The sequence below is a fragment of the Setaria italica genome, chromosome VI (assembly GCF_000263155.2).
Source record: "Setaria italica strain Yugu1 chromosome VI, Setaria_italica_v2.0, whole genome shotgun sequence".
NCBI classification, from domain to species: Eukaryota; Viridiplantae; Streptophyta; class Magnoliopsida; order Poales; family Poaceae; genus Setaria; species Setaria italica.
In genome coordinates this window covers 17,261,154-17,270,952 of record NC_028455.1, presented here as the reverse complement: position 1 = coordinate 17,270,952, position 9,799 = coordinate 17,261,154, and the positions used below count along the sequence as shown (strand labels likewise).

The 9,799-nt window shown below is 41.7% G+C and overlaps 1 protein-coding gene and 1 pseudogene across 2 annotated transcripts; one reads left to right on the top strand and one right to left on the bottom strand.

Annotated features, from left to right (window-relative positions):
* The first annotated feature begins 774 nt into the window (after positions 1 to 774).
* On the top strand, positions 775 to 2,786 carry LOC101765185. Of its 2 annotated transcripts, none has more exons than XM_004973141.3 (5): positions 775 to 1,268; positions 1,362 to 1,750; positions 1,848 to 2,006; positions 2,267 to 2,342; positions 2,449 to 2,786. In XM_004973141.3, exons 1-4 carry the CDS (start codon positions 1,260 to 1,262, stop codon positions 2,325 to 2,327), a joined length of 618 nt encoding a protein of 205 aa, XP_004973198.1. In that variant the 5' UTR covers positions 775 to 1,259; the 3' UTR covers positions 2,328 to 2,342; positions 2,449 to 2,786. The 2 variants fall into 2 exon arrangements, with proteins under 2 accessions (XP_004973198.1, XP_004973197.1); XM_004973140.3 differs by having other exon boundaries at positions 776 to 1,268; positions 1,833 to 2,006.
* Positions 2,787 to 5,588: 2,802 nt separating this feature from the next.
* Positions 5,589 to 9,799, bottom strand: LOC101766281 (annotated as a pseudogene).

The following is a 9,799-nucleotide window of genomic DNA, read 5'->3' as shown; positions in this document are numbered from 1 at the left end:
GGTAACCAGTTTAACTATCTCAAGGGGAAATAAAAAGTCTATGAATATCCATTTTCTCCCCCACGCTAGTGCAACCGACTTAAATTGGGGAACCATATCAAAGCGTTCAGCATGTATCCCGTATAGCATCCTGTATACAGCAAGGCTTGCAATAACCCGTACACCTATGCCGGTTAAACTTTTTTAAGTTTGACTAGATATGTATAAAATATTTACAATATTTATATCTCTAATTAAATTTATTATAAAAATAGATTCAACAATCTATCTAATGATAGATAATTATGTATTATAAATATTAATGTATTTTTATATAAAATGTAGTCAAATTTAACATATAAAAATGAACCATCAATCTCTCTCCTCTGAATTTGCGGGGGTGTTTGGATACACCCCGCTAAAGTTTAGCACCTGTCACATTGGATGTTTGGATGCTAATTAGGAGTATTAAACATAGGCTAATTACTAAACTAATTGTACAGATGGAGTCTAATTCACGAGACGAATCTATTAAGCCTAATTAGTCCATGATTTGACAATGTGGTGCTACAGTAATCATTTGTTAATGATGAATTAATTAGGCTTAATAGATTCGTCTCACGAATTAGCATAGGATTCTGCAATTAGTTTTTATAATTAGTTCTTCTAATTAGCATCCGAATATTCGATATGACACTGCTAAAGTTTAGCCCCTCGTATCAACAAACAGGTATTAGCTCACTGTCGGAGACCCTAGATCCGGGTAGGGGCAGATTTGTTGAAGACCGTTGTCGGGATCTCTACAACACGAAACCCCTCAACAGAATCTCATCCCTCTCCTCCCTGACTGCTCCTCAGCTCCTCATTGGTGGGCCGTGGGCGTCGGGCGGCGGCTGCCTTGCTCTTCGGCCATCATCCTCGGATCCGTTTCTCATCCTCCTGCCTGTGCCATCCCTGTCCTGGTCCTTCAGATCCAGCGCCGTCAGGCGCACTGCAGGACGGCGCACGGCGGGATTTGGAGGGCGAGGTTCCCGGGGGCAGGAGCGGATCCTGAAGCCGGCAAGAGTACGAGCGCCGCATGACGAATCGACGGCTGATTCAGTGATCTCCGAGGGCACGATCTGCCCCCTTGCCATCCCGCGCCTGTCCAAGGCACGCTGCGGAGGGAGGCGGTATTCACAGCGGCGAGCAGCTCCTGTTTACCTTGCGCCGGCCGGCCGGTGCCATCCTCACTCCCTTCTCCTCTTCCGTAGATTGGCGCCGGGGCTCGTATTTGTTTCATGGAGCAGGTCCGTCGCTTCTTTCTGTGATGGTTTACCTAATCCCTATCTGGTTTTCTGTTTTTTTTTAATTCTTGTTAACAACACCCTCAAGTTATTCAGGAGGTCCGTAAGTCAATTGTGCGTATATCTTTTGACTGGAAGCCGAAGCCGGAGGACAAGCGGTTTATGGTTATTGCTGGCATTATTCTTTCAATAGAAGATGATGGGTCTGCTGTCATAGCAGCGAATTCCAAATTTTTTGGGATGAAAAAAAGATTTGTAGTGAACTTCCCAAACGCTACAGGATACGAACAAGAACTTGATGTTCGTAAGCCCATTAAATCTGCGGGAGGTTTCTATATATTTGCTGCTAAGCCAAGTGAAAATGGCTATATAAAAGCAGTCAGGTTTGAGACTCAGTCTGTTCAAGTTGGTGATCCTGTTCATTCATTTGTTTTCCCTAGAGAAGGGTATATTACACCAACCGGTTATTGCAGAGGTTCAGTAATGTAAGATCTCTCATATATTATCACATTATGTAATATTGTCGTTTAAATAAAATTAATAATGTTTTTCTTCTTCAATAAACAGAGATGTTTGTTGCAGAGTTCTATTTCATGATTGCGATATGCATGAGTACGCTTACTTAGGATCACCATTGTTCAATTTGTCTGGTGATCTAGTGGGGATAACATATCTTGATCAGGGACACTGGCAAGCATGGACTGTTTGGGAGCTACTAGATACTTTTAAAAAATGGAAAAGGTAGTATCTGTCTCATATTTGATTAAACTCAAAGAATAATCTAATTTGAAGTATCATGTATTATTTTTCTTAGTATTTGATAAAACCATTCAAAAATGAAATATTTAGAATTGCATTCTTCAAAAAATTGGTCATTGCATATTACGTATTAACATGTGCGTAGACACTTAGTCACTTTGTCCATCTGAATAGATTACTTTTATTCTTGATTTGAATAAATTGGCTTCAATTATCTAACTTTTTTTATTTGGCATGTGCAGTACCATTGTTTCCAAGGGAATTGAAGAACCTGCAGGGGCAGAACCTCAAGTGGAAGAATAAAACATCTAGGAGCAGGTTGTCAGTGCATGATTATTATTAATGCAAATAAATTTTCCATATTTGAGAAAATTCAGTCTGTTATAGAAAAATATGCTTGCTGATAGCTATTTTTTATTTCAAGGGCTGACTATTGGTGGGAGATAGCCTGAGCAGCAGCATATGCAAGATGCCACGCATCTCAAGAAGTCTCAGGCAGCTGCGGTTGTGGAGTTTGAGTTGCAGCCTACTAGTGTACGTGTTGATTTAGGTTTGATTTTTGAACTATTATGTGACTTTTTTAGGAACCATTTATCCCGCCGAGCTGTTGACTGCTATGATGTATTAATGTGATGCGATCTGGTGAACTCTTTTCACATTCATGGATGTTAAACAATTTCTATTAGGGTTTTATCATTGTATTGTTGTGGGAGATGTTTATATAATGTTTGCAAATGCATAGTACGTTCACATTTCTTTAAATTACTAGTAAGCCGTGCGGTGTGCCCCGTACCGCCGTGTTTGGCAGTAGGTTAATTGTATATTTGATGAATATTTGTCGAAGTTGATGGGTTCCAGGAATGTTGTATCATGTGGGTAATTCGTATGATCTAGTGGCATGCTTCGGCCATTGGGCATGGACTGATGCTAAAGAAGCGTCACAGTGAAGTTGACATCGGAGGATCCCGTCGCAGAGGTCATCTGTTTGGCTGGCCTTCTTTTCAGCGCTGCTGCAGCCACAGCACACTGTTGCTACAGTGTTTCACCCCTCTGCCGCGGCTGTCATCCAATGCAAGCTCATTGTAGAAGCAAGCAGGGGAGGAGAAACTCGTCTTACTCGACATTCCAACTTCAGTTGGAGATTATGGAAGAAATGCACAGGAATCAATTAGAAAGGACAGTGGCACGGTCTGCTCATTTAGGCTGCATAGCTTGAAGAGCTGAAGAAAAATGAAGTGCATCCTGTCAATATCTAGAACAAAATTTAGGATGCATAGCTTGAAGAGCTGAAGAAAATGAAGTGCATCGTGTCAATATATAGAACAAAGAACTGATTTTGAAAGGTTAGGTATGCAAAGAAAAATATGAAAAGAAGAGAAAATAAATTACCACCTAGTAGCATCAATCTTTGCTCAAAAAAAAATCTAGTAGCATCAATCACTTTCAAGATATATAGATATATATGAACTACAAGAATTGTGTTAATAATTTACTAAAATCTAGTAAGACGTTGGTCTATTTACTAGAATTTTGCAAATCTAATTATTTACTAGAATTTATTGATTTTGCAAGTTATATGGGAAAATAGACAAATGGAATTAGGAGAAATAAAGTAAATATTGAATTACAAAGTTGGCAATAAGACCGCAATGCTCAGTAGTGGAATATTGATTTGAAGGAAAAACTACGAGAAATGCACTATAGGAATAAATAAACTAAATACTATAATATCATTCTGTGTTATAATATAATTCAGACGTTTGGTAGCGCTAGAGCCTAGAAATGAGACTTCTCAAGAATTAAAATTTGCATACATAATCAACAAAAAACATCAAATTTATTAAAACATCACTCTAAGTTATTACTCCCTCCATCCCAAATTTTATTTCAATTTTCTTGAAGAATCGAAGCGTCATACAGCAGGTCATCCAGAGCGGAGAGGCGGTGGGTTTATTTTGTCTGGTTATTACGGTCTGGATTGAGGGCCATTAGCAAGGAGCATGCCTTCATCTCCGCGTACATACAGTAGCATGCAAGCCAATTAACCCAAGGCCGATGTTAAAATATCTTCTTCCGTGACAATCATATATGGTGAATCCTCAAGCATTGTTGTTGGGAAGGAAAAGCAGATATATAGGAGCAACCATGGCAAACTGAAAGAGTTATGTCAATGCAATGTAATGGTCGATTGTTGAGCAATGATCTACAATAATAATATAAAATAAGTTGGTTGCTGCTTATATTTTCATATCTTATTCAGTTCCATCGAATTATTTCCAAGTCTAGCTCTCTACTAATTTTTATTCTCAAAGAAATGAACATAGTAGTATTTTATCTTACTGTTACTAATTAGAGGCTTAATATAGTTATCATGGGATGAGCTTTGAATTATTTCCAAGTCCAGCTCTCTACTAATTTTCATTCTCAAAGAAATGAACATAGTAGTATTTTATCTTACCGTTACTAATTAGAGGCTTAATATAGTTATCATGGGATGCGCTAGGAAAAAAGACAAATCATAAAAATTCTCATAATAATCAGAAATAGTTGGCCCTTGATTTCGCAGACTCTAACCATCATCACCAACAATAGCATTAGATCCTTTTTGTTTCAATAAAAAATATCCATCCAGTACCTCTCTAAATTTGCATCCAAATAGCCCATCTTTGTCCTTATAAAATATAATTCAAAATAAATTATAAATTTATTTATATCTAAATTACCAATCTCTATCATTATGAAGATAATTTAAAATATCCCTCTATTTTTTCATATAAATTACCCACCTCATCCATTATGAGAGCCAATGCAAAGTAGTCCCTAAGTTTGCATCCAAATTACCCACATATATCATCATAAGAGTAACATTTAAAACTTGTATAGCACATCCTAACAACTCAAACGTGTCCACGAGGATGCTGTCGGTGTTGTCCGGCATTCAAGCACACATGCTCAGAGCGGCGTTGTAGACGTCCCTCTCTGGGCGCTCGCACATCTCCCTACTGAGGTGAGACGCCGGGATGGGAGGGACCTCGAAGAACTCGAGGGGAGTGTCCCCAAGCTCTCCAAAGCTTTTTGGGATGTTAGTGGCCATGTAAGGGAGCTTGAGGTAGACGGCGAGAGCAGCACTCACCAGCAAAAGATGAATTACTAAAAAATGGTGTGTCCTCAATTACTAAAAACACATGCCATTTTTTATTGGTTTGTTTTATTCAGGCCTGAATTCCTAATCTTGCTCAAAGAAAATTGATATTATTTAGGCATGAATTTCTAATATTATTGAATTCTATTTTGATAATAATTAATATGGGACATAAATCAAGTCATCTTTGAGGTTTTGGTCATGGTTGCTGGGTAAGGGTAGGTAAGGATTTTTTTCCCCCTCTCGTTGCAACGCATGGGCATATTTGCTAGTCTTGTAAAACATGTTCTATTCTTTCTTCTTCTTATATGATATGGCAACGCTCCTGCCAGTTTTCCAAAAAAAAGGGGGGGAAGACTCTACTGTACAGGCCAAAAGTTTGCCCGAAAACATCCAAAAACACTCAAAACAAGGAAAGATGATCTGGGAATGCAGAGTATTCACATCGCACCACGAACGTATCAGGTAACCAGTTTAACTATCTCAAGAGGAAATAAAAAGTCTATGAATATCCATTTTCTCCCCCACGCTAGTGCAACCGACTTAAATTGGGGAACCATATCAAAGCGTTCAGCATGTATCCCGTATAGCATCCTGTATACAGCAAGGCTTGCAATAACCCGTACACCTATGCAAGCCACCTACACTCTGGAAATCTAGCACAACTGCTCATCAAGGCAACATGCTCCCCTTGCGATGCTCTTTTGCACTCTGAACTCCAAGGAACACCGTCACCGTTACATATACGTCCATGCCTTCATTCCGCGATAATGTTCTCCTGCCAAATGGTAGAGCCTGTCAGAATACGAAGAAATACTCAGTGCTCAAATATATGGTTTCCTACAACAGATTCTTAGAAGCATTTAAGCTTTTTTATTTTGCATTTGGTACGGCCTTGTTTTCAAGACTATATGGAGATTCCAGGCATCCAAGGCTGCAAGTATTGCAGTGCATTTGAAGGGTGGTTATTCACCCTGATTTGGTTCAACTCATTTTCCATAGCAGAGCTTCCTACGTATTGCACAAGTACAAATTGCATGTGCAAAAAGACTTGTGTACCTCTAGAAAGATGGTTTTATTCCGCGGAATCAGAGTCATCATCGCCATGTACAGGAGCTGAACTTCTAGGCAAGAATTCTTCATCAGGATAGATATCTCCGAATAACTGCAAAAGAAGAAGCATAAAAGAATTCATCAGGACAGAGCTAGTGATGTAAATGAAGCATCAACCATTCTAAAGCTGTCATAAAAAAAAGCATACTCTTGATGTATATTATGAAGAACATGCAATTGCCATATTCAATAACCATCTCATACTGACAGGAACAATTCTGATTAGTAAAAGTTTCACTATTTGCCAGTGCAGGTACATGAGTGCCTCAGAAAACAAACAGCAACATCCCAGGATGCACTACCTTTTTTGTCGATTCCAGTATGAACCTGTAATCCAGGTTTTCATCAGGCATGGGGCATGACCATAAAGAACCAGGTGTTGATGTTCCCTGATAGTGCAAGACAGGACAGTGAATGTTTTAAATAAAAAGAACATATATATATGTAGCAAATTTGTTTACCAGTGCTGAAATGGACATGGATACAGTCCATAATGATAACAAAAAGAAATTCACCTGTGTGATCTCTTGAACATACACACAGCTCTAGATTAGTGTTGGCTTCATATCATCGGTGCTTTCACTGGTTGACTCAAGGTGGCCTTCGGAGCCATCTGAATCCTGTGGCTGTGGACTGAAAAGAGCATCTATTGCTTTTCTGATGCACTGCTTTCTGGCGGAGGCATCAGTACAGAGAGTAGACAGATATGCCATAAACCTGCATGTGAGATTAGCTTGCAGGTAAGTTACTTGCCTATATTATATGGCAATTTTGAACGTGGTTATTCCTGGGGATAGAAACCTAGAACAAGTATATGTGAAAACTGCAATTGATGCATGCTATGATGATAGGATATAAAACTTACATTCCAGAAGGGCATACTGCGAGATTGCTGCTCAATTGAAGAAGCCGAACAGCTGCAACCTGCTTCTCTTCTAGCGCTAAATCAGTAGTGGAAACTGGGTCAACTAAGAGAAACAACAACACCATGGCTACATCAAGGAAACCTAGCAGAAACACACATAGAATAGTTTTTCTTACACTTTGGAGGGAAAACAACCAGAACATTTGATGAACCCTGTTTCACAGACTTGCTAAATATGCATATTCCCCTCACAACACTTCTTGGAAAATTTGAATTTGAATCATCAGATGGAACATCCAAGGTAGGAATTTTGTATGAAGGATCAATTATCAACTGTTTGCAAGAAATATCCTGACCAGATGCCAATCTGGCACCTACAAAATGCTTCTTTTCCTGATCCAATAAGCAAAGTATTTCATGTTAGCAATGGCAAAATTGTAAAAAAAACAAAGAATTGGTAATGCAGCCCTGCAGGTAAAGCATGCATCCTCTGCCATGGCAAACAAAATAAAGAAAATAATCACTGATATATTTACACTATATTTGCAAAACATATCCGAGTATAGTCCAATTGTTAACAAAAAAACATGAAAACAGAAGTTGTGCATGAAAGATGACACATAGCTCAAATAGATTTCAAAATGGTCCACTGTATGATAAACATCAGGAAGAAAAAGTTAACAAGAATATGGCCAGCGTAGAACTTGGTTTATCATCATACCTCATCCATAAGAAGTGCAGCCACTGGCATCCGCAACACCTGAATCACAAAATATGATTGCTCAGAATTGGCACAAGTTACTTATAAGGAAGAAGAAATAAAGTGCAGGATGCCATTCCAGTAGAGAGTTGCCAAGCCCAAGGTCTAGCACAGCAATATTCCTAAATGTTTTGGGAAGCAATAAGCAATCAGATTGCAAGTTACCAATTACAGATCATAGGGACAAAAGATGGTACAGTCACATGACTAAAGAAACAATAGCCAAAGCTAGAGCGTAAAAATCATTGCTACATATATTGTGAAGATCATCTTACATATAGGGCACCCTTAACCGCAGCACAGCGACAGAAAGCTTGAGGCAGCTCACCATGCCCATACATAGGATAAGTGAAAGCACCCTCTGCATTAGCAAACCTGGTATGGTTGAAAACATAAGAAAGATGTAAAATTGTAGACTTGTAGTACCACAGCTAAGTGCTTTTAAGATTCCACATGCCAGGCCACATATATTCTCTAAAGCTAAATAAAATACGGATTAATCAACAAGGCATTTACATAATAGAATATATATGGCTTTCCAAAGTGAACAAGAAAAGGTTCAGGCAAGCCAACTGACCTCCCAATTGATGAGGAGTGCAGAGCAATGGTCTTGATTCCCTCCCTCGTCATAATTAATTTCTCAGAAGGCCCAGGACCATCTTGATCATAATCTGCCATGGCAATTGCATACAGCACAACGCTGCAAACACCACAAAGGACTTAATCTTAGCCACATAATTACTAAAAATAGTGCATACTTGACCAATTCAGAACACCCTTACGCTCTCATCTTGGGAGAAAGCCCATGTTGGTTGAGGAACTCAAGAAAGGGGCGGTCCAGGTCCTCCTCAGATATCATGGCAGCAGCAGCATCCTCTCCCCTCTCATCAGCAGAAGCTGATGTGGCAGCAATCCTTGAAGATGTCATTCCTCGCGCCTGGCACAGGGTAGAGGCAGCCCCCCCAGTAGAGGAGGCTTCCCCTGTCCACGCTCTTGAACTCCACATGGTGGCTGCCCCCCGAGCGCAGTAGGAGGTCCACGGCCTCGTCGGCGCAGTACAGCACCCGGGGCCCCACGAGGTCGACGGTGAACCACCTCGCCGGCTCGGGGACGGCCCCCGAGGTCTCGACCTCCGAGTACACGCTGCGGCGGTGGAGATCGACGGCGGTGTGCGAACCGGAGGCGGCGGCCGCGGTCGAGGAGGACGGGGAAGGGTCGGGGGAGAGGAAGGAGGCGAGGGAGGGGAGCGGGACGGACGTGTAGTGGGAGCCGTAGAACGGGTTGGGGTCGGCGTGGAGGACCGTCTTCCCGGCGGCGGCACAAGCGGCGGCGAGGACGGACTCCGGGAGCCCAGTGCCAAAGAGCATCACGTCGAACGAGGTGGGGTCGATGGTGGGGTAGTCGTGCGTGGCCCCGGCGGCGGCGGCGGCGGTGGCGGCGGGCTCGTCCGCCATGGTCCGGTGACGGAATCGTCGTGGGTTACCGTGAACCAAGATTGGGGTTTGGCTTTTGGTGGGCTCGATTGGTTTTTGGCACGGTGGGTTCGTGGCTATTGTTGGATTTTCGTTCGGGATTCGTGGGCGATTGGGGGTGGATGTGAGCCGATTCGGATATGAAATTCCGTCCCTTTCGGATGCAGATTTGTAAAAATCGTTTACTTATTTGCAGGGCCAAAGAGCATTATGGTTGTAACATAGGTGGGGGGCAGGCAGGCGTTGGGAGAAGAAGGCGGCGAGAAGAGGACTCTTATCTTGCTTGACATGGCGGCTCAGGAGGCCGCCGCAGATGCATCGGGCCCTCGGTTTGCCCCTGATGACCCGACTCTCCCTGCGCCCTGGAAAGCGCTGATCGACGGGGCGACGGTGAACTACTGGAACCCGGGGACGAATGTGACC

Coding starts and splice junctions, on each gene's coding strand:
- LOC101765185 (XM_004973140.3), top strand. Junction 1,751..1,832: donor TATTGCAGAGGTTCAGTAAT/GTAAGATCTCTC, acceptor TTCAATAAACAG/AGATGTTTGTTGCAGAGTTC. Junction 2,007..2,266: donor ACTTTTAAAAAATGGAAAAG/GTAGTATCTGTC, acceptor TGGCATGTGCAG/TACCATTGTTTCCAAGGGAA.